General features: G+C 32.9%; 1 protein-coding gene across 8 annotated transcripts in view; it reads right to left on the bottom strand.

The window, feature by feature from the left end:
• STXBP5L (syntaxin binding protein 5 like) overlaps positions 1-26,324 on the bottom strand; it is a 411,609-nt gene that overhangs the window by 174,270 nt on the left and 211,015 nt on the right. For all 8 annotated transcript variants that reach the window (XM_032852349.1, XM_032852345.1, XM_032852351.1 and 5 more), the window contains exons 9-10: positions 21,036-21,159; positions 3,775-3,853 (exon numbers count right to left, since the gene is read on the bottom strand). In XM_032852349.1, the coding sequence (XP_032708240.1) occupies positions 3,775-3,853; positions 21,036-21,159 (203 nt within the window). The remainder of the gene's footprint in view (positions 1-3,774; positions 3,854-21,035; positions 21,160-26,324) is intronic.

Here is a 26,324-nt window from a genome sequence, read left to right as displayed (position 1 = left end):
CTGAAAAAAATTTTGTTTTTTTTTTTAAAGGTTTTATTTATTTATATGACAGAGAGAGAGAGAGAGAGAGCACAAGCAGGGAGAGCAGGAGAAGGAGAAGCAGGCTCCTAAGCAGGGAGCCTGATGTGGGGCCTGATCCCATGACCCTGGGATCATGACCTGAACTGAAGGCAGACACTTAACCACCTGAGCCACCCAGGTGTCCCTGAAAAATAGTTTTTAATTTCAAATTTGACAAACACTAACAAACCATATCTCCCTTTTGAAATTTTATATTTCAGGCCATATAGCAAAGATTCTAAGAAGCTATACAGTAAAGAATCCAATTTACTTTCATATAACCCAGAATATCTTAGATCTCTCAAATGTATTTGATTATAGATTCCTAATTTTCCATGAATACAGTTAGTGATCAAAGGGACACAATTTGATAAATACTATACCATACTAAACTGACCTTTACTACAAGTGTATCCTGGTAGACTGATCAGATGGATTATTACAAAAGAAATAACTGCCTATATAATTAACAATGTCTTCATACATAAAGAAAACATTAATACAAATTAAAAATTATTTTTTAAAAAATTTTATTTATTTGACAGAGAAAGCCAGAGAGCACAAGCAGGGGGAATATCAGAGAGAGAAGAAGCAGGCTCCCCGCTGAGCAGGGAGCCCAATACAGGACTCCATCCCAGGACCCTGAGATCATGACCTGAACTGAACGCAGGCATTTAACTGACTGAGCCACCCAGGCACCCCTAAATTAAAGATTATTGACAATACCTTGGATAAATCCCAAAGGCATTATGTTGAATGAAAGAAGATAGGATCAAAATGTTACATAATATATAACTGTATTTAGATAACATCTTAAAAAGACAAAACTATAGTGACAGGGAACAGATGAATGGTTGTCAGGGGTTAGAAGCAGAGAGAAAATTATGAGTATAAGGAACAAAAGGAGAGAATTTTGGGGGTATGGAAATGTTCTGTATTCTTATTGTGGTGGTGATTTCAGGCATCTATACATGTGTTAAAATTCACAGTATTGTACACCAAAAGAAAAAAGTATTTTACTGTATAATTTGTAAAATAAATATAGAAAAAGCATTAAATTCTTTTCTCAGTGAAGGCAACAAGATTAAGCAATAAACCATGCGACATAATATAGTACATACTAAAACAACATTTGCTGAATATTTATGATATTCTGGGTATTGTGTGAAGAAATTTACTTGTGTTATTGTATTGAATCCTTATAATACCCCAATGAGAAAACTACTATCATCTCACTTAACACATGGATATACTGAGGCTTAGAGAACTTTATACATGAAGTCTACCAATAGGTGGCCATGATAGAAAGGGATTAAAAGACAAGCAAAAAGTAATTTTTATTAATTACAGAGAACTTGAAAATGTTAGTGGTAGCAGGTAGAGAGATCATTATTCCTTTTTTTGAATAGAATAAATTAATTAAGCAGAGAGGTGACTGGGGACCAATGATTCCTAAGCAGAATGGTTCTTTATCCCTAGAAATGTAAAGCCAGTTTGTGAATGGTTGATCTAATATGAATTAAGCAGAACATACCCCTTGCATCCGCTACCTGTGCAATCCTTTGAGACCCTATTGCTGCAGCATATTTGGTAGAACTCTTCTTAAAGTTCTTGCTCCTGCCACATCCATCCCATTTTGACTTCACAAAGTTTCTACTGTGTATTAGATGGAGCAGAGATATATCTATTTATTGTCACTTCTGGGGTATGGCCCATTTTGCTGTCAGAATATCTTTTAGTACTCAGTTTTGGTGCTCCTCTGCTGTTTAGTCTCTTTGTGTTCTGAGCTGTGGAACCACTGCTTTTAAAGGTGACTTTTCTAATATAGTAGTAATCACAACAAACATACACAATGTACTAAAGTGCACAGTAAGTGGGATGACAGTAATTATAATCAATAATATATAATTATTTCACATTAGAAATCTGAAGAATTATTTCTACACAAAATTGGGTTACTAATTACTAGAATAACTCATTAAATTAGTATCAGTGGAATAACTTTAACAACGTGAAATGTCATGGCTTTGTTGACAATGGTAATTTCTTTTTTGTTTTTGATAACTTATATTTATCAAGAAACCCACTATGTACCACTCATTAAACTTATGACATTACACTTCATGCATAATTTCACTTATTCTTCACAAACGTCACAATGAGATAGGTATAATTGATGAGGAAATTAAAATTTAAAAGAGTTAATTAAAAATTTCAAGGTCACATAGCTGTCTTGCCCCATATGCCACAGATCTTAATAATTATGTTACACTGTCTAGACTTGAATTCCTGATTCTCTTTACCTTCACCCTTTTCTTACTCTGTGTGTCAATCCTATTATCCCTTAAGACCCATCTCAGGTATCCCCTTTCCCAAGAAGAAATTTACTGATCTCTCTTCACCATTCTCTTCCCCCCACTCTCTAGGCTGGGTTAGGTATCCTTTTGTTGTGCTCTCATAGCATATCTCTATAAAAGCACCTCACATGTTACATGGAAACTACTAGTTTATGACCTTACTTCTTCTACTAGACCATAACAGATTCAAAAGCAAGCAGTATTCTCTTTCATTTTAGTACACCAAACAAGTTGCACAGTGTGTACTAAGTAGTAATAACTAATAATATGTGTACATAATAATATATGTATATATAGAAAATGTTTCCACATTAATATACACACACATATATATAACATATATGTAAAATATTTCCATCCATAATAATTAAATTTAAAATGTTTTAATACTTTAATTATAGTACTACAAAACTGTGGTCATTTTTACTACTTATGTTTAGTAACATTCGACTGGACTAAGGAGTTATTGATCTATCACGTGTGTATGTACACACATATATATGTGTGTGTGTATATATATATATTATATTGTAAAAATATATAAAGTGTATTTATATACAAAATATATACCATATATTATAGTTTATATATATAAGGTAACTCATTAAAAATGGCCATAATTTTATACTATTAAATCTTTCAAAGAGCAGGTGTCATACATCTGTAATACTGAGAATACATTCCATGTGAACATGTAAGTAATATAAAGTAGAATTACCGAATTTAGAATTAAAATAAAATTAAGGTTTAGGCAAGATTTGTAATTACGGTAATTCTGGATGAGAATATTGCCATTAATAATTATTATAAGTAAAAAAAAATTCTTGATTTATAGGATAAGTTTGCTATTTATACATAACATTTTATTATATATTATTATTCAATTTAATTTTCTATTTCTTAAAATTTACTACTATTATATTAAGCTAATAGATATAACTTTTTTTATTTTTCTAACTATAATCTTTCCAAGTTCAGAATGTAAAATCATGAAGTACAGAAACTTGGTTATGTATTTAATTCTTTCACATGCAGTACCAATAGTTATGCTTCTGCTTAATAATACCAAATGATTGCTACTTATAATGTACATGGCCCAAAAATCTGACATTGTTAAATTTAATGTACATAATATTCATCTGAATATTCATAGAAAGTTAAAATAATTAGATATTCATCATAATATCATAGATACTCATATTAATAAAGAAGTTGCTATTATCAGTGAAGAGGATTTAGCCAATTAATATACTTACATAATTATATGAAACTTTAAATAATACATAATCAGTAAAGTTCATTCTTGTCTCTGTTTTTTATATATATTCCCGTATCACCCAAAATAAAAAATGCATACCTGTTTCTACAAGTCTTGTATTCTACTTTTAGAATTGGTTTACAAGATTCAGATTTTCTTCCTTCTCTTTGACTTTTTCCTAAAGAAAGAAAAAGGATTTTGTTAAATCATATTTAAATTCTATACATCCATGAGAATTCCAAAAATATGACTAAAAGAATATAAAGAAAAAATGAGGTAATTAATGTGTTTTTCATAATAGGGTAAATAGAATTCTGTGCATTTTAACATATTCACAAACGTCACAATGAGATAGGTATAATTGATGAGGAAATTAAAATTTAAAAGAGTTAATTAAAAATTTCAAGGTCACATAGCTGTCTTGCCCCATATGCCACAGATCTTAATAATTATGTTACACTGTCTAGACTTGAATTCCTGATTCTCTTTACCTTCACCCTTTTCTTACTCTGTGTGTCAATCCTATTATCCCTTAAGACCCATCTCAGGTTTGAATTTGTAAACAATCTGTTGAATCCTAACAATTGACTGCTATATAAGCAATAAAGTTATTTGTAAACTTGCCATATCTAATTGTTTCATATTCTCCATGAATAAATCTAGCCTCATATAGTTATTTTAATTATTTAAGTCTTAAGATTACTTTAGAATTAAAGACACATACACATACATACTTCTATGCATAATGAAATACAAAATTATGAAAATCCATACTAGAGCCATTATAGATTTTGTCTATAATACAAGCAAAACCCTTTTGTATGTAAAAATATTTGCCATTTAAAACTTATGATAGACTATCAAAATCATTGCATTTTCATCAAATTCCTTTAATGGAAAGCCCATTAGACAATGAACACAGATGGTATATTTCAATGATGTACTATATTTGCATAAAAATATTTTCTTGTAAGGAAATGTTATGTTATTTAGACTTCATGGATTTTGAAAAATGATCAAAAAGAGTAGAAAATGGAAGTAAAGCTATTTCTGCATATAACGTCTTTCCAGTTGTGATTTTGCCTATACTTCTATGTCTCATTTTGTTAAAATTGATGTTTTTGAGATATGTTTCTTTTTTATTTTAATAAGTACCTTTATTTATTCTTGTATTCCCACAACTGTTTATAGACACAGATACCTATTATGTAGATAAAGGCTTATGTACATTTAAGTTTAAATTTTTCAGGATAGCTTCAGAATGGCACAGTCATAATCCAAATAGGATGTCAAAATAACTTTGTTTAATTTGTTTAAAGGGCAGGGGATCAGCATATAACATACTTTTTCTGCTCCATGGCATGCTTTCTGAATTTGCTTTCTCTTTCTTTTACCCTACATCAACTAAAGAAGTAATCAATAATAAAATATTGGTATAATCATTCACACAGTAAAAAATTGTTTTTAAGTATCTGTATTATATATAAAAAGGAATTGCTGACATTATATACAGATCATGATGCCTTACAAAGATAGAACTTTGGCTCAGGGACTCTGAGCAGTGGTCTTAGGGATAAGAAACAGCTGGTTGGTGATAACTGGTTGGGTAACATGTGGGAACAGAGAGAACTGAAGGAAATAACACAGGAAGGAAAAAGACTCATTCTCTTCATCTTTTTCATCCATTTCTTCTCTAATAATCGCCAAGCCATAAATCAAATCAAGATAGTATATTTGCTGTTTTATATCTATACGTGTGTGTGTGTAACCAATTATAATTTTTCAATGGATACACATTAGTATTATGCAATGATTTCAGTAAAAATGAATAATATTCAAATGAATTAATTATTTAATTTCTAACTCCAATAATTTTTGGCTGAAGGTTTTCAACTTTGATTATGTTCATTTTCAGTAATTGAAATATGTTTATATGTCATGTTGTAAAAAATTATTATAAAATTTGCATTTATTGATACGCTTTATGTTCAAAGTACTATACTAAATGGCACAGTAAAAAGAAATAACTGACCACCAGGAAACTTAAAATTTACTAGTTTAAGCAAAGCATATATAAACCTTATAATATAAGGTATCCTAAACAAATAAGTGGTAGACTTAAAGTATTGAGAATAGTAGGAGTACATGAAGTAGGAGTTAAGAATATTATGGTTTCACTTCATGACAGAAAATTTTACAGATTTCTGCAGATGACTTTCTAGAAGCTAGATTAAACATTAAAAGAAAGAACTGGGGAGTTATGGTCCAAGACGGTGACATAGGAAGTCCCTGAACTCACCCTCTCCATAGACACACCATCTATACCTACTAATATACACACCAAGTCTATACCTACTAATAATTCCTCCCGAAGAAGAACTGAGAGCCAATTGAACAGCTTCTGCACAAGGAAAGATAGAGACCAAAAAGAGAAAGCACAAGAGAGGGAGACATAGTGAAAAAGGGAATCTCTAACACCGACACTGTGAACTACAGTGGGGAGGGACAGGACTAAAGGACCATGAGCAGACTCATCTGTCCTGGGGTGTAGAAAAAATCCATGGTTTAAAAGGGCAACTAGAATATAATGGAACCAGCCAAAAGGGAGAGGAGCTGGAAGTCTCTTAAGGCTGGTGCGACTGGGGAACACCACTGTTTATGATCCCCCCTCCACCATGAGAGCAAAGATGGAAGCAGGGTTGAGGTGCCATAGCTGACCTCCCACCTCAGCAAGACTTGGGCCCCTAGCCCATACCAGACCTTGATGGCCTGTGCCACAGAAAAAAAGTGCCACAGTTTAAAAGAGTAACTACCATATAAAAGGTCAACCCCTAGAACTTCACCAAATGGCGAGGGAGCTGCTGAAACTTTCTTCTGGCTGGTAAGCAACATGATTTACATTCTCTTCTCCACCTTGATAGCATGAACAAGAGCCATGATCCAGGCACCTTAGGTAGCCTGACACCTCAATATCCCTGGGCCCCTAGCTCCCACCAGCCCCAGCCATTGCACCAAGACAGCCCCAGTGCAGTGGACACTGGAACACTCCTGCTCAGTACTCACTACAGATCAAGCTTTTGCCAAACTAACGCATGGACAAGGCACTCTAGAACATTCCGGGTCCACATAATGTTGACTCCAGACAATTTACTAGGCACCCCTTGAATGGAGCACTCCAGAAACCTCTTGTCTATGCTCACTTTGGCTGCAGCTTCTCCACCAGGGCTTCCTCTGCATGGAGCACACTGGGAACCTCTGGCTCACATTTCTGGCTCAGTTCCAGCCTCCGCACCAGTGTTTCCCTTGCATGAAATCACTCTGGGACACCCCAGCTTGCACCAACTTTAGCTTTAGCCATCCTGCCAGGGCACACTATGTATGGAGAGCCCCAGGACGCCCCCACCTCCCACCCCACCCAGCACCCACTTCAGGCTTAACTATCTTGCTTAGGTGTTCTCTGTGTGGAGAGTCCTAGGACATCCCAGCTTGTACCCACTTTAACTTCAGCCATCCTGCCAGGGTAGACTCTGTGTAGAGTCCCAGGATTCCAACCCCCAACACAGCTTACCCACTTCAGCTGTCCTGACAGGGCATTCTTGTGTGGAGAGCCCTAGGACCACACTGGCCCACACCCATTTCAGTTTCAGCCATACAACCAGAGTTCCCAGTACAGAATGCACTAGGACCTATAATACACAACAGCCATAGGTCCAGCAAGCCAACCGAAGTCACCAGGTGCAGTCTACCAGGGGATGACAATACACAAGATCATTCTTTCAAATCTAGAAGAAATAGCTGTTGCACCTAACTCACAGAAACAAAAAAGTCAAGTTAAGAGGAGACAGAAGAGTATGTTCCAAATGAAAGAAGACAAAACCTCAGAAAAAGAACTAAATGAAACAAAGATAAGCAACCTACCTGACAGAGTTCAAAAGTAATGGTAAAAAGATGCTTAATGAGAGAAGAGTAGATGAATTCAGTGAGAAGTTTAACATGAGATTAAATATACAAAAAAATCATTAGATTTGAAGAATACCATAACTGAAGTGGAAAATCCAATAGAGGGAATCAACAGTAGATTAGAAAGTGCATAAGTAATCTGAAAGACAAGGTAATGGAAAGCACCCAACCTGAACAGCAAAAAAGAAAAAAAAAAACTGTAAAAAATGAAGATAGGTTAAGGACTACCTTGGACAACATCAACCAAACAAACATCCTCATTATATGCATCTCAGAAGGATAAGGGAGAGAAAGGGGCCCAAAACTTATTTAAAATAATAATAATAATAATAGCTGAAAACTTCAATAACCTGGGGAAGGAAACAGACATCCAGGCTCAGGAAGCAGAGGTCCAAACAAGATTAATCTAAGGACATCCACACCATGAGACATAATAATTAAAATGTACAAGATTAAAGATAAAGCTAAAGACCTAAAAGTGAGACAGGAAACCATCAAAATCCTACAGGAGAACAGAGGCAGCAACCTCTTTGACTTTGACTATAGCAACTCCTTACTAGACACGTCTTTGAAGGCAAGGGAAACAAAAGCAAAAATGAATTATTGGGACCATCTGAAAATAAAAAGCTTCTGCACAGTAAAAGAAATAATCAACAAAACTAAAAGACAATCTACAGGGAGAAGATATTTGCAAATGACATTATCTGATAAATGGTTAGTATCCAAAATGTATAAAGAACTTATCAAACTCAACACCCAAAAAACAAACAACCCAGTTAAGAAACGGAAAGAAGATATTAATAGACATTTTCCAAAGAAGACAGCCAGATGGCTAACACATGAAAAGGTGCTCAATATCACTTATCATCAAGGAAATGAAAAATCAAAACAACAGTGAGATATCACATCACACCTGTCAGAATGTTAACAATACATACAGGAATACAGGAAACAACAGATGTTGGCAAGGATGTGGAAATATTAGAATCCTCTTACACTGTTGGTGGTAATACAAACTGATGCAGCCACTGTGGAAAACAATATGGAGTTTCCTCAGAAAGTTAAAAATAGAACTACCCTATGACCTATTTGGTATTCACCCAAAGAACACAAAAATACTGATTCAAAGGGACACATGCACTCTGATGCTTAGAATAGCAGCAATATCAACAATAGCTAAATTATGGAAAGAGCCCCAGTGTCCATTGACCAAACACACACACACCCCAGAATATTACTCAGCCATCACAAAGAGTGAAATCTTGCCATTTGCAATGACTTGGATGGAGTAAGAATGTATTATGCTAAACAAAAGAAGTCAGAGAAAGATAAATAACATACGATTTCACTCATATGTGTAATTTGAGAAACAAAACAGATGAACATAGGGAAAAAAGAGTAGGGGAAGCAAACCATAAGAGACTCTTAACTATAGAAAACAAACAAGGTTGATGGAGGGAGGCAGGTGACAGATGGGCTAAATGGGTGATGGGTATTAAGGAGAGCACTTGTGATGAGCACTGGGTGTTATATGTAAGTGATGAATCATTAAATTCTACACCTGGAACCAATTTTACCATGTATGTTAATGAACTAGAATTTCAATAAAAAATTGAAATAAAAAAAGGAAAAAGAAAGACTAAAGATAGAATCTTAAAAGCTGCAAGAGAGAATCAACTAGTTATGTACAAAGGAAGCCCCAAAAAGCTATCAAGTGATTTTTCAACAGAAACTTTGCAGGCCAGAATAAAGCAGCATGACATATTCAAAGAGCTGAAAAGAAAAAAAATCTACAACCAAGAATACCCTTTCCAGCAAAGTTATCATTCAGAATTGAAGGAGAAATAAAGAATTACCCAAAGAAAAGTTAAAGGGTCATCACCACTGAACTGGTCTTACAATAAATGTTAAAGGAACTTCTTTTAGTGGAAAAGGAAAGGCTATAACTAGAAGTAAGAAAATCACAAAAGAAAAAAAATGTCATGAGTAAAAGCAAATATATAGTAAAGGTAATAGAACAATCACTTATAAAGCTACTTTGAAGGTTAAATGAAAAAAATAATGCAGTTAATTATATCTAAGAAATTAGTGAAGGGGTACAGAAAATAAAAAGATGTAATTATGAGAAAATATACATAAAATGTGAAGGGAGAAATAACATAAAGTTATTTTAGAATATATTCACACTTAAGTGACCATCAAATTAATATACACTTCTATATACTTAGAATGTTAGACATTAAACTCATGGTAACCACAAACCAAAAACCTATAATACATATACAAGAAATAAAGAGAAAGAAAACCAACCATAACACTAAAGAAAGATATCAGTTACAAACAAGAGAAAAAGAAAGGAACAGAGAACTACAAGAACAGAAAACAATTGACAAAATGGCAACAGTAGATACCTATCAATAATTACTTTACATATAAATGGTGTAATGCCCTCATCAAAAGACATAGAGTGGTAGAATAAATAAAAATATAAGATCAACCTATCTATATGCTGCCTACAAAAGACTCACTTCAAACCTAAATACATATACAGATTTAAAGTGAAAGGATGGAAAAAGATGATGCAAAGGAAAGTAAAAAAAAAGGGGGGGGGGTAACAATACTTGTATCTAACAAAACAGACTAAAAAAAAAAAAAACCTGTTAACAAAAAAGACAAAGAAGGGGACTAAGCAATGATAAAGTGGTTAATACAACAAGAGCCAAAACAATTGTAAATATCTATGTAGTCAACATTAGAGCACCCAAATACATAAAAAAGGGAGAAACTGACATTAATACAATAATAGTAAAGGTCTATAACCACTACTTAACACCAATGGATAGATTAGGCAGAAAAACAATAAGGAAATGATGTCTTTGAATGACTTAACAGAACTATGCAGAACATTCCATCCCAAAACAACAGAATACACATTCTGTTCAAGTGTACATGAAACATTCTCTAGGATAGATCACATGTTAGGCCACAAGACGAGTCTCAATAAATTTAAGATTACTGAAATCATATCAAACATCCTTTTTGACCACAATAGTATGAAACCACAAGACAATCATAAGGAAAAAAAAAAAAAAAAGGAAAAACCCAAACACAAGTAAGTTACCAATATGCTACTAACAACCAATGGGTTAATGAAGAAATCAAATAGAAAATTAATACATGGGGATATCAGGATGGCTCAGCTGGTTAGGCATCAAAGTCTTGATTTTGGCTCAGGTCATGATCTCAGGGTTGTGAGATGGACCCTCACACTGGGCTTTGTGCTGGCTGGGAATGGAGCCTGTTGGGGATTCTATCTCCCTCTCCCTCAGCTCCTACCTCGCACTCATGCTTTCTCACTCAAAAAAAAAAAAAAAAAAGTAGAAGAATAAAAATGAAAACACAGTGGTTCAAATCTTTGATGCAATGAAAATAGTTCTAAGTGGGAAATTTAGAGCAATACAGGCCTACCTCAAGAAACAAAAATAATCTCCAATAAACAATCTAATCCTACACCTAAAAGGACTAGAAATTAAGAACAAAGCCCAAAGTTAGTAAAAGGAAGAGAATAATAAAGATAACAGTAGAAATAAAGCTAAAAAATCAACAGAATAATCAATGATACTGAAAGCTGTTTCTTTGAAAGGATAAAAAAATTGATAAACCTTTAGTTAGACTCATCAAAACCAAAAAAAAGGTAGATCCAAATAAATAAAATCAGAAATTAAAGAGGAGAAATAACAGCTGAAATTGAAGAAATACAGAGGATTATAGGAAACTACCACAAAAATTATATGTCAATAAAGTGGACAAACTTGAAGAAATGAATAAATTCCTAGAAATATAAAAACTTATAAAATTGAATCAGGAAGAAATAAAAATCTAAGCAGATCAATTACTAGTAATAAAATTCAATGGGTAATCAAAAAACTCCCAATAAACAAAAGTCTACATCCAGATTGAGTCACAGATGAATTCTACCAAACATTTGAGGAAGAGTTAATATGTATTCTTCTCAAACTATTCCAAAAGGTAGATAAGAAAGGAAAGCTTCTAAATACATTCTATAATGTCAGCCATATTCTGATAATAAAACCAGACAAAGATACTATAAAAAGAAAACTATAGGGCAAGATCCCTGATGAACACAGATGCAAAACTCCTCAACAAAATATTAGCAAACTACATTCAATGATATATTAAAAGGATCACTCACCATAATCAAGTGGAATTTATTCCAGGGATGTAAAGATGGTTCAATATTTGCAAATCACTCAATGTGATATATCACATTTACAAAATGAAGGATAAAAATGATATGATCATTTCAATAGATGCACAAAAAGTATTTGATAAGTTTCAACATAAATTCACAATGAAAACTTTTTAACAAAATGAGTTTAGTGGGAATATACCTTAACATTACAAAATAGATATATAACAAAAACCACAGGTAACATCATACTCAATGTTGAAGAACTGAGAGCTTTTCCTCTAAGATCAGGAACCAGACAAGGCCGTCCACCCCTGCCACTTTTTAACATAGTAGAGGAGGTCCTTAGCTGCAGCAATCAGACAAGAAGAAGAAATAAAAGGCATCCAAACTGGGAAGGGAGAAGTAAAATCGTCACTTTGCAGATGTCATGACAGAAAATTCTAAACCTCCAACAAAAAATTATTAGAAGTAATAAATGAATTAAGTAATGTTGCAGGGTACACAATTAATATACAAATATCTGTTGCATTTCTTTTTTTTTTTTTTAAAGATTTTATTTATTTATTTGACAGAGATCACAAGTAGGCAGAGAGGCAAGGAGAAAGAGAGGAAGGGAAGCAGGCTCCCTGCTGAGCAGAGAGCCTGATGTGGGGCTCGATCCCAGGACCCTGGGATCATGACCCGAGCCGAAGGCAGAGGCTTCAACCCGCTGAGCCACCCAGGCGCCCATCTGTTGCATTTCTATACACAAATAATGAAGTAGCAGAAAAATAAATAAATAACATAATAATAATACATACATACATACGATTCCACTTAGACTGAAAAGGATGAAATACCTAAGGATAAATGTAACCAAGGAAGTGAAAGGCCTGTACTCTGAAAACTACAAAACATGATGAAAGAAATTAAAGATGACAGAAACAAATGTAAATATATTCCATGCTCATGGATTGAAAGAGTAGCATTAAAATGTCCATACCACCCAAAGCAACTGACAAATTCAATATGATTCCTATCAAAATGCCAGCAGCATTTTTCACAAAACTAGAACAAACAATCCTAAAATTTGTCAAACCACAAAAGGTCCTGAATTGCCAAAGTAATCTTGAGAAAGAAGAACAAAGCTGGATGTATCACAATTCCAGATTTCAAGATTTACACAAAGCTGTAGTAATCAAAACAGTCTGGTACTGTCACAAAAACAGACACACAGTCCAATCAAACAGAATAAGCCCAGATATAAACCAGAAATGGACCGTGCTTATATGGTCCATTAATCTATGACAAAGGAGACAAGAATATCCAATAGGAAAAAGACAGTCTCCAAAAACAATGTTAGGAAAACTGAACAGCTGTCTATAAAAGAATAAAAGTGTATCATTTTCTCATGCCATAAACAAAATAAACTCAAAATGGACTAAAGTTCTAAACGTGAGACCTAAAACCATAAAACTCCTAGAAGGAAATCCAGGCAGTTGTCTCTATGATGTTGGCTTTACCAACATTTTTCTAGGTATGTCTCTGTAGGTAAGAGAAACAAAACAAAAATAAATTATTGAGACTACACCAAAATAAAAGGCTTCTGTACATTTAAGGAAACCACCAACAAAATGACAAGGCAACTTACCGAATGGGAGAAGATATTTGCAAATGATATATCTGATAAATGATACATCTGATAAGGGTTAGTATCCAAAATATATTAAAAAAACAAAATATATATATGAAGATATTATAAAACTCAACACAAAAAACAAAACAAAACAAAAAAACAATCTGATTGAAAAATAGGCCAAGAAGACTTGAATAGACCTTTTTCCAAAGAAAACATACAGACCACCAACATCACTTATCATCAGAGAAATGGACATCAAAACCAATAGATGTTAACTTACACCTGTCAGAATGGCTAGAATAAAAAAGACAAGAAATAACGGTGTCAAGGGAAACAGACCCTAGTGCACTGTTGGTGAGAATGTAAACTGGTGCAGCCACCATGGAAAACAGTATGGAGGTTTCTCAAAGAATTAAAAATAGAAATACCATATAATCCAGTAGTCCCACTACTCGATATTTACCCAAAGAAAACAAAAACACTAATTCAAAAAGATATATGTACCCCATGTTTATTGCAGCATTATTTACAATAGCCAAAAAAATGGAACTGTCCATCCATAGGTGAATGTATAAAGAAGATTTTGTGTATACACACACACACACACACACAAAATGGAATATTGCTCAACCATAAAAAAATCACATCTTGCTATTTGTGACAATGTGGATGGACCTAGACAGTATTATACTGAGTGAAAAAAGTCAAGAGAAATGCAAATATCATATTATTTCACTAACATATAGAATCTAAAAAACAAAACAAATGAACAAACACACAAAGGAACCCAGATTGAAATACAGAGAACTGATGGTAACCACAGGGGAGGTGGGTAGGGGATGAGTGAAACAGATAAGGCTAAGAGGTACAAAGTTCCAGTTATAAAATAAACATATTATGAAGATGAGAAGTATAACATAGACAATATAGTCAATAATATTGTAATAACTTTGTATGGTGATGGATGGTAACCTCACTTATGGTGGTAAGCACAGCATGACATATAGGGTTGTTCAATCTCTATGCTGTACAAACTGAAACTAATATTGTATGTTAATTATACTTCAATTAAAAAAAGTTATATGTGAATTTTCTACTTCACAGAGGGTAAGCACCCCAAATCCTATGTTGTTCAAGGGTTGACTGTATAATGAACTGCTACAACACCATAATAATAATTAAAAAAAAAGAATTTGTAAATGGGCAAAGGAACTAAATCACTGTTTCTCCAAAGAATATTAGAAATGAAAATAAGCACATGAACAGATATTCAATATCTTTATTCAGTAGGGAAATGTTAATCAAAACTATAATGAGATATTACTACATATCTAGTAGGATGGCTATAATAAAAGATAGATATTAACAAATGTTGATAAAGATGAAGAGAAGTTGGAAACCTAATATTGCTTGTGAGTATGTAAAAGCCTGAGGACTCTGGAATATAATTTGGCAGTTCCTTAAAATGTTAAATATGAATTATCTTATGATTGAGTAATTCCATTCTTTGATATATACCAAAAAGAAATGAAAATATATGCTGGCACAAAAGTTGCACATAAACATTCACAGCAAAATTATTCAGAATTGTCAAAATATGGGAACAACCCAAATGTCCATCAGGTGATGAGTAGATAAAGAAAAGTGGTATATCTGCATAATGGAATATTATTCACCAATTAATAGACTTGCTATGCTGGAGGAGTAGGGATGGAATGGCTATTAATGAGTATGGCGTTTCTTTTGGGGATGACAAAAATATTCTAAAATTAGATTTTGTTGATGGTTGTATAATGAATGTACTAAAGTCACTGAATTATATACTTAGTGAATTGAGAATTATATTTCAATAAATTTGTATTTTTTTAAATAGGAGTTTTAAGTTCTCTGAAGTGTAACATAAAACTACAGACAAAGGGTACCTGTGTGGCTCTGTCAGTTAAGCATCTGTCTACAGCTCAGGTCATGATCTCAGTGTTCTAGGCTGGAGCTCTCTGTCAGGATCCATGCTTAGTGGGGTGTCTTCTCCCTCTCCCTCTGCACCTCCCCCAGCTCGTGCTCACTCTCTCTCTTTCAAATAAATAAACAGTATCTTTTAAAAAAATACAAATTCTCTTTACTATTTATCTCTCAGCATTTATAGTTAAACAACAATGTTTTTTTGGGATCTCTAAGTTTAACTTGTTTTTATTGTTGTTAGCTCAGTGACATATTAAAAAATAAATTTATTTCATTTCAGTAAGTATTTATTTCAGCAAGAATTGTTTAGGGCATCTAACCTTCCAAACTGCCTGTAATTGACCATTACTCCTTGTTCAAATATTTTTTCCTATTTTCATGTTTATTTTTGCTACACATAGCTCATCTAATTTTTAAGCCTGTTATTTTTCTTGGGAACAAACTGAATTTTGAATTAATATGTGGGGAGCTAACATCTCTATAATAATAAATCTGCCCATGCATACATAGAGTATTTTTTTCATTTTTCAGATTTCTTCATGTCCTTTAGCAGACACTGTTATTTAAGACACTGTTGTTTTAAGTTTAATTTCCAGGTATTTTTGTGGATGCTATTTTTTAAAATGGTTTTATCCATACTCTGGTTTCTCTTGAGGTTGCAGAAATCGTTCGCCTTTTTAAAATGGTTTTATCCACTCATCATATTTTGTTCTGTATACAGAGTTTTCATGTTATACTTAATAGTATTCCTAATTAGTTTTATTTTTTTAGCTGTACAATTGCATTATCAAAAAAATAATTATAATTTTGAATTCTCTAAACTTTTAAATATCATAATTCTTTTTCAAGTCTCAATAAACTGGATAATATTTTCAGGAAAATGTTAAATAACAGTGATAATTGTTGACATCTCTGTCCTGTTTCTGAGCAACAATGTCACTATTAAGTATTAGATGTGATTTGGTTTAAGATCATGTGTGTAGATTGCATGTGTATGTGTATGCATGTGTTTAGCTGAGGGCATTATAATTGAAGAATAAGTATTTGAAGCCATTAAAACCTACTGTGAAAGAAAAATAATGTCTGTAGTACTAGTGAAAACCAGCTACAACAAGGGCAATGTCACCACGGTGCAAATCTCAAGTGAAACAGGTATTAAGTAAACTAGTCTGTGACCACCCTCCCTCTTTTTCTACTACTATTCAATAATCTGAGTTTCAGACAAAGCTTACTTTTGTAGTATAGAAAATACTGATTTGTAGAAAAATGATGAATCTAGATATGGTTTCCCAGTTTAGGAGACACATGGCTAGGGAGGAAGGGGGTAACAAAATATATTCTGTAATATATACAACATAATATCCATAATATGCGTTATACATTTCCAATTATTAGATATGTGAAGAAGTAGGAAACTGTGAGCTATTCTTATGAACAGAGTCCAACTTCCAGGGAAGCAGATTTTGGTATCATCAAACAAAGATTTAAAGCAGTGATTATAAATAACTAAGCTCAATATGGAAAAAGAAAGGGAAAACAAAGGACAGGGAAAGAAAGAAAAGGACTCATAATGACTAAAAAGAAGAAATCTCAGCAGAAAAACAGAAAATATAAAAAGGTAGCAAGTGGAATAAATATCTAAAATAAAAATAACTTGGGGCGCCTGGGTGGCTCAGTGGGTTAAAGCCTCTGCCTTCGGCTCTGGTCATGATCCCAGTGTCCTGGGATCAAGCTCCGCATGGGGCTCTCTGCTCAGCAGGGAGCCTGCTTCCTCCTCTCTCTCTGCCTGCCTCTCTGCCTGTTTGTGATCTCTATCTGTCAAATAAATAAATAAATAATCTTTAAAAAATAAAATAAAATAAAAATAACTTAAGGGTTTAATAGTTGAATGAAAATTACAGAGGAAAAGAGCAATTAAATTGATGATAGATCAATGGGCATTATCCAGTTTGAAATTCAGAGATAAAAATGATTAACAACAACAACAACAAAAAAGAGAGGCTCAGAAACATGTGAGACAATAGTAAAAATTCTACCATATAGGTAACTGGTGTCCCAGAAAGAGGAGTAGAGAGAGGTTGGAGCAGAAAAATGTGTTTGAAAAAATATAAGGCTGAAATTTTCCCGAGTTTTATGAAAGATACAAATTTATAAGTATACGAAGCTCTGTAGCTCAGTAGAACTCTAAATAGAATGAACTTGAAGAAAACAAACTAGGCATATCATAGCCAAATTGTTGGAAATAAAAGTTACAAAAATTTTGAAAGTAGCCACTGTAAAATGACACATTATACACAGGGGAACCAAAATTCAAAACACCACACATTTCTCACTCAGAAACTATGTAAACCAGAAAACAGTGGAGTATTTTTAAATGTGCAGCACCTTAAAAACAACATATACACATGCAAACTGTGAACCTAGATATCTACATTCAGCAAAAACGTCCCTCAAGAATAACAGCAAAAAAGAGGAATTTTTAGATAAAGGAAAGCTAAGTGAAATGCTAAATGATGTTTCTGTACCTTCAAGAACAAATGAAATTATAAAAATTTATAGTTATATTAAAGGAAATCATAAATAAGAGAAAATACAAAATCTATTCCTTTTAATTAAAAAATGCTTAAGACTACTTAAAGCAAAAATTATAACAATGTATTTATAAGTAATACATGTAACTATTGCAAAAGTAAATAAAAGTAAATAAATATATATGATCTTGAAGCTTCTGCATTTTTTTGTAAAGTGCTACAATGTTAACTCTAATAGACTGAAAAATTAGGAAAGTAGGGTAGGGTAGAGTAACTGACCAAAAACAAAAGTTCTGAAGATAAAATACCTGTGTGTAAATTAAAATGGAATTCTAATATAAACTTTCAAATAATCCAGAAGGCAAAAAGGGGAGGAAAAGGGAACAACAACAACAACAACAAAAAGATCGAACCAACAAAACAAATAGTAAGTTGGTATGCTTAAATCCAATTCCATCAATAATTACATTTAATGTTAATAGACTGAACCCTCCAACCAAATGTTATAAAACTGAATAAAAAAGATCTGACTATATGCTCTCTATGGAAAACCTAATGGATGCCTAACAATTAAGCCTCAAAAATACATGAAACAGAAAGGACAGAAATAAAGTGAAAAATAGATAATTCTATAATTATTAGGAAATTTTAATACCACACTCAGAAATTGAAAGCACTAGTCAAATATCAGTAAAATCAGAGGACCTAATTAATGCTATCAGCCACCTTGACCTACTTGACTTAAAAAGTATATAAAGCAGAAATGAACAAAATTACAGGGAAAAATCCATAATAATAGAGATTTTGACTTACCTCTCTCAAAATTGAAAAATCAAATAATAAAAACTAAGCAAAGAAAAAAAGTTTGACCTTTGTGTAATAGGAAATGTACATTCTTCTCAAGCATACTTGGAACTTCATAGTAATTAATTGTGTATGTCTAATTTAAAGCAAGTCACAGTAAATTTTGTAGAACTAGTATCATGCCACATTCTCTGACTACATTTAAAAATTTATAACAAAATATATTTTTAGAAATTTAGAAAACAAATGTCTAACTCATAGGTCAAAGGAATGTTATAATAGAAATTAGAAAATACCTCCAACTGAATATTAATGAAAATTACATATTTTTAATAAAATTAATATCAAAACTTATAGGATACAGCTAAAGTACTACTTACAGAAATTTTTATTTTCTAAAATAAAAATAGCTGAAATGAAATGTAACAGAATGAACCATAAGAATATGTCAAAATCACTGATATTTGCTTTAAATCATGGTAAGACTACAGGAATTTAATCTGCTCTATATGAGATATAGATGCTGATGTTTTTAACAACCTGTGAACAGAATTTGATCTTCTTCAACAGGAAATCAGAATTGCAGTTGACCCTTGAACAGCATGGGTTTGAACTGTGTGAGTCCATTAATACATAGTTCTTTTTTAAGTTTTTATTTAAATTCTAGTTAATTAACATACAGGGTAATATTAGTTTCAGGTACACAAGCTACTCTGGAAAGCAATAAGGAGTTTCCTCAAAAAATTAAAAATAGAACTACCCTACAATCCAGCAGTTACATTACTAGGTATTTAGCCAAAGAATACAAAAATACTAATTCAAAGGAATAGTTTTTTTAAAATAAATAGTATATAGTACTGTAAATGTATTTTTTCTTCCTATTATTTTCTTAATAACATTTTCTTTTTTCTGGTTTGCTTGATTGTAAGAATACAGTATATGATACACATAACATATGAACTACATGTTAATTGACTGTGTTTATCACCAAGGCTTCTAGTCAACTGTAGGCTGTTAGTAAATAAGTTCTGGAGGAGTCAAAAGTTATATGTAGATCTTCAACTGCATGCGGATAAGTGCCCCATGCCCCATATTGTTCAAGGGTTAACTGTATAGAAAACAACGCAAACTGATAAATATGGATATGGTGAAACATATGAAAGTAACAAATATCCAATCAAGCCAAAAAGAAATTGTATAAAAGTTGACTGTTGAGAAGAACTGAAGTAGAAAAATTATGAATAAATCATATTTTACACATACAAATAAAAGGCATAAGGAATGGGGGTAAGGGGTGGGGAGAAGAAGTAAACTCATCATAGAAACAAATAATTCTACCTGAGTGGGATATATAGCAAACACCTATCCAAGGTTTTCATAATGTCAATCTTTAAATGAAGCATCTCAAACTAAGTTTGTAAAAGCAACGTAATCTCTAAAGCTGTTAGGTTAAATGTTATAATAATTTAATCATCTGAAGGTGAAGTATGCAACAAAAAAAGGCATGGTATAAAAAAGGGCAAATGAACACAAGATGGAATAATTTCATCTTGTGATTCATGGGTCACCAATTATAAAAAACATAATACAAAATTTTACAAATGTGATACTATAATAAATGCTCAGAAACTATAAAATAGGATGTGTTTGATTAACTGCTAGGATTTGACCTCTCTATTCTTATAAACAACCAATGGTATGATGAAAATATAGAACTTAGATCACCACTAACATTCTCAGAAATAATATGGTCATCAAATAAAAGATATTTATTCATTTGAACTCTTTGTTCTTTCCAGTTAGGTGGAACATAAACTATACATACCTCCTTTTGATAAGAAAGATAATAAGAAATACAATCTATAGCAAAAACCATAGTTCTCGCCTTTGGTGGAATCAAATGGTAGAAATGGAAATAAATGAGAGAATCTAGAAAATGACAAACTACAAAATAGTATAGTAAATAGGTCTGAAAGTCAGATCTATATAACATCATTCTCACTACCTCCTTAACCCTAAGGACTGCTTCAGATACATCAACCATCCATTCTGCAATTTTGCTTGGAAAGGTCTTTATAAAAGCATCACAAAGTAGGAAAGTGGATAAACAGGGAGAGCAGTATAATGTGGGGATCTGAAGGAGATATAAAAAGGTATTTAGAACCAGAAGGTATATCCTATCACTTTCTTCCAAACACACTGATATCACCTGTTCTACTTCAAGTCAAGGCACTGTATCTCCAGAGTTTATTTCTTTTGAAAGCATACACCTTACCATGTGGAATTGTGGTCTGGAAAGGACGACTTGGGCTTTTCAGGTTCCATAAGGTCAAGCTACCATCTGAATGGCTGCACATGAATTGTTTGCCCTCATGATGCCAATCAATTGAATGAATAGCCTAATGAAATAATAATTAAAGACAAGTAGGAGGGGGAAAGTTGATATGTTATAGCATTCTATATTCCAAAGGAAAAATATTCTGAGGTAAAATTATTATATCAACAATACTTAAGAAACATTAATACTTTTTCTGACCCAGATCATACTATCGTCAGCTTCAATCCTCTATAAGCTTACAGAAGACTACAAAAACTCATCTCCCGAGAGAAAGAAAAGTTCAGTACATTTCATAATATCATTATAGCCTAGAACTTGTTGTAAATTCTATGTCCTTCTTGTATCCTATATGATCCTTTGAAAAATTATTTACATAAAAGTAAAAGTAAGGTTATCAGAAGATAATTTCTGGAAAGGTAGAGGCTTACTTCCACTTAAAGTAGCCAATTTAAGTAATAATTTACATCAAGAGCTACTATCTGAGGGCTTACTATGTGCCAGATCCCTTGCCAAAGTATTTATGTTAACTCTTTTAATTTTATAAAGCAGGTACTACTTTTTTTTCCAATTTACATATGGTGAAATAGGCCTAAAGAAACTGATATGCATGCCCAGGTCACATAATTCAAAGCCAACTCTATCTAACTACACAACCCATAATCTCAATCACTGTATTGCCCTTAACATATACTATTTATATGACAATTTAAGGTTTAAGCAAGAAAAGTTCAAAAATTCTTTTGTAAATTTACTCTGAAGATATGAGTTACATAAAATTTAAAAGTAATTATTCCATTTCCATATATTGTTTTATTCCCAGTGGTAGCACAATGCTTTGCATAAAGTAGATACTCAATATCTGTTGAATGAATAAGTAATGTCCTTACATATTCCCACACTTTGTATTCTTTCTAAACCATGAAGTTTATTTGGCCTTTCAGTAATGTGTGAATCACAATGAGAGAAGCTCTAGAAGACATAAAAGCTGAACAAATGTATACAATGTTACCCTTTACTTAAAGGAACTCAAAACTGCAAGATAAGGAAGATTAAAATAAATGAATGTTAATAATATTGTTTGGAACTTCTAACATTTAGTTTTTATGTATATATATGATATACTAACCTAAGATATGTGTGTTTAAAACTATTATTTGTTTTCTAAATAATAATTATTATTATTTAGAGTTACAGATAATTGTTGGCTAGAGTAATCTTTAGACATATCATAAAGGACATAGGATATGAGCTGTACCTCAAGATAATAAGATTAATTAAATGAAACAGATAACATGAAACTTTGGGCTTATGTTTTCTCTCACTGTATTCTTCATTACTAGGTAAACAATTTTTTTTTTCGGCCAGCATTCAGTAGAGACAGAAAGAAAACTCTTGTCATCTTCTTCTTTGCTTATTCTCACTTTTATAGATGGCTCAGTGGAAATGCCACTTAAGACATCTTCTATGTGTTAACTTGATGAACCTCAGTCAATTTAAAGTTCTCTCAGACTGCTCTGCTATGAATGGTGTGGGCAGAGAGAGAATCTCCAGCCTTAACCCTTCTTCCTGTCTTACTGAATTTCTACGTACTAAAGAAGACAAATAGAAAAATAACAGCTACAACACAAAAGCAAAATAAGTACCATAAAAGAAGTATACTTATTGTACAAAAGAGTAGGCATATAAAATAAGCTTGCTATTAGAGGGCATCAAACAGTCTATTACTGAAGAACTGGATTTGAATAAATTTAATGGATAAGTATCCAATTCTTTTAACTTCATTATACCCTACTCCTTTCTTTAAAAAGAGATTTAAGAGTTTACTAAACACACACACGCGCGCGCGCACACATACACACACACACAAATACAACTAATTCAAGAAGAATTTTAAAAGATAGAAAACAAAATATGGAAGATAAAACACTAACTGGTTTGGTCAACTCGGTGGCTGTGATCGAGTTTCTCTAAAACAAAAAAAGAGAAAGAAAACCCAAAAAGCTGGGTACCAACATGAAAAAAGGAAAAACAGCAGCTACTCAAGGAATTAAAAGGCTATCCTCATATCAAACTCTGAGGGTTTTCTCTGTAAGAAATTATTTAGAAATATTGATGTAATAAAATAAAAATTTCACAGCTAATATGTAAATTCATATAGTTATTTCTGAAAATTACCTTGGATTTACAAAGCAAAACTTTCAATTCATCTATGGCTATTCAAGGGGCTACTTTGGCAGTTGAAATAGTTTTACAGTGGCTACAAAGTTAATGGAATTTTGATATGCAAAATAGGAAAGAAGAAAGTTCATGATAAGGAATTAGCTGGAGCAAAGGCTTTAAGGTAGGAAATAAATAATATGTTTAGGAGATAGTAATATGTCTGAAGTGTGAGGAGTATATAGAAGCATACACTGCATTAAACTAAAGAGAAAAGATAACATCAGGGCCTTGAATCTCATGTAAAGGAAAAAAAACTTGTATTGTTGATAACTGGGAGCCATTCGAAGGTTCTGAGGTAGAGAATTATATGATCTATGGCTTAAAATGATAATCTTATTAGTGAAAGATACTGAAAAGGTAAGATATCAGAGGAAATGCAATTAGTTAAAAGGCTACCATAGTCTTTTAGGCAAAACGTTTAACAACTTAGACTAGGACATTGAATGTGGGACTGAAAAAAGAGAAGAAATGAATGAGGGACAATATAAAAACAGAATTAAGAGACTACAAAACTGATAGCATATGAGATATAGAGAAGAAAGGATCAAATATGACTCTAAGGGGGCACCTGGGTGGCTCAGTGGGTTAAAGCCTCTGCCTTTGGCTCAGGTCATGACCCCAGGGTCCTGGGATCGCGCCCCACATCGGGATCTCTGCTCAGTGGCGAGCCTGCTTCCCCCCTCTCATTCTGCCTGCCTCTCTGCCTACTTGTGATTTCTCTCTGTCAAATAAATAAATAAAATCTTAAAAAAAAACACACACAAAAAATATGACTCTAAGGGTTACAAATAATTTTGAAAAAATTTAAAATTAAAAACATTTTTAAATTTTAAAATAAAAAAATTTAAAACTGAAAAAGAAAACAGAAAAGTTTAGATCTTTATAAATTCAGTACCAATGAGATATTTATCTGGGCTTACGCAATAGATCATTAGATATATGGATCAAGAGGTCAGGGGAAAAGTAAAGGTGAGAGATACAAGGACTTCAAATTTATTAGAATAAAAATTTATATTTGAAATGATGGGAGAAGATATAAATGCAACCTGGAGGTGAAATGAAGAAGGTAAAGACATAAAATACTCAAGAGATCTATCATTTAAAGGAAAGCTAAGGAAAGAATCAGTGATGGAGAAAGGAAGGGTGAAAAATGAGGTAGAAAGACAAAAACAAGGGAAGAAACCATTTTGGGGAAGAAACCATTTTTAGGAAGGAGGAGTGATGTAAAGCCACAGGTTTAATGAGGAACTTAAAAGACTATGAAGGGGTCACTATGTATAGTAATCGAGAGATCACTGTATTGTAATCAAGAGAAACCACTTGATAATAGTATTAAGTGAATTGGGGGAAATCAGAGGGGAGATGAACCATGAAAGACTGTGGACTGAGAAACAAACAGGATTTTGGAAGGGAGTGGGCTGAGGGGATGGCTGAGCCCAGTGGTGGGTATTAAGGACAGCACGTATTGCATGGAGGACTGGGTATGGTGCATAAACAATGAATCTTGGAACACTGGAAAAATAAAATTAAATTTAAAAAAAGAAAAGAAAAAGAATTATTTCTAAATATGAGAGGTAATGTGCTGAAGAAAGTTTTAAAAGTTTGGCAGTAAAATCATTTATATAACTACTAAACTCCTAAAATCATGTATACAACTAACTAACTAAAATGATAGGATATATAATTATGCATTAAAGTAAATAGATTATATGCATATATACATGTATATGTATAAGTCAATATTTAAAATTATTTCTAGGTATAAAGTAGGTATAGTGTAGTATTCTACTTACTTAAATATCACTAATGCTTATTTAAACACTTCATTGCAAAATTACTTTTACTCACTTTTTAAGGTTAGAAAGTCTTCCTTTTACAGTGTTTTAGGCCATAAAAAAACTAGTTGAGGGGCACCTGGGTGGCTCAGTGGGTTAAGCCTCTGCCTTCGGCTCAGGTCATGATCTCAGGGTTCTGGGATGAAGCCTCTTATCGGGCTCTCTGCTCAGCGGGGAGCCTTGCCTGCCTCTCTGCCTACTTGTGATTTCTCTATCAAATAAATAAATTAAAAAAAAAAAAAAGTATTTTGGGCGCCTGTGGGTTAAAGCCTCTGCCTTCGACTCATGTCATGACCCAGGGTTCTGGGATCAAGCCCTGCATCTGGCTCTCTGCTCAGCAGAGAGCCTGCTTCTTCCTCTCTCTGCCTGCTTCTCTGCCTACTTGTGATCTTTGTCTGTCAAATAAATAAATAAAACCTTTAAAAAAGAACAAAACTAGTTGTTTTATCATTTTCTCTGTATGTCCTTTTTAGACGACCTACTCTTTCCAATTGGTTATTCAGATAATATTTGTACTCTTATCTAGTTACTAGTCTTAAGAGAGGAAGCAATATCTAATATCATCTTTGTATTTTGTGTTTTAATAAAAGAAAAGTCTAGCTTAGCTCCCTAGGACCTTCTTTCCTTATGATTCAAGATGCCCTAGAAGTTGATCACAAAGAGCATAATTATAAGACATCACCTGCCAGAGTATTTTCCACCAGTCATAACCAGATTACCCAGTTGTTGTATCATTTACCACCGAACTCTTTCTCACTACAAGAAGTATCTTGTATATACCATAAAATCTTAGTTTCCCAAAACTCTTAAGAAATGAATTGGGGGTGTGTATACTTATGAGATATCCAAAGGCATATATCTTTAAGCACCAAAACTTAAAAATGCAACTGTTATGAGGGGATGGGAGGTAGCACACAAAGAAATGTGTTTTTTAAAAAATTTTTTCTTCCTATTTATATCAGTGTTGCCTTAAATTCTTCTGCATTCTTCTCACATAAGTGCAGGTGATACCAGATAATGATTATTGGCCTGTATTTTCTTCCTATCTCTCCCTACTCCACCATTTTTTAAATTGAATGAGTTTACATGATCACCTTTATTCCCAAAATTACAAGAGGTAATTACGCTTTTTCCCTTTTTGCCCCAGTCTATCTTCACATTAACTTCCTCT

Source organism: Lontra canadensis, unplaced genomic scaffold (genome assembly GCF_010015895.1).
Source record: "Lontra canadensis isolate GAN:19392208 unplaced genomic scaffold, GSC_riverotter_1.0 scaffold6, whole genome shotgun sequence".
In the NCBI taxonomy this organism is placed as follows: Eukaryota; Metazoa; Chordata; class Mammalia; order Carnivora; family Mustelidae; genus Lontra; species Lontra canadensis.
This window is presented reverse-complemented; position numbering and strand designations above follow the sequence as displayed.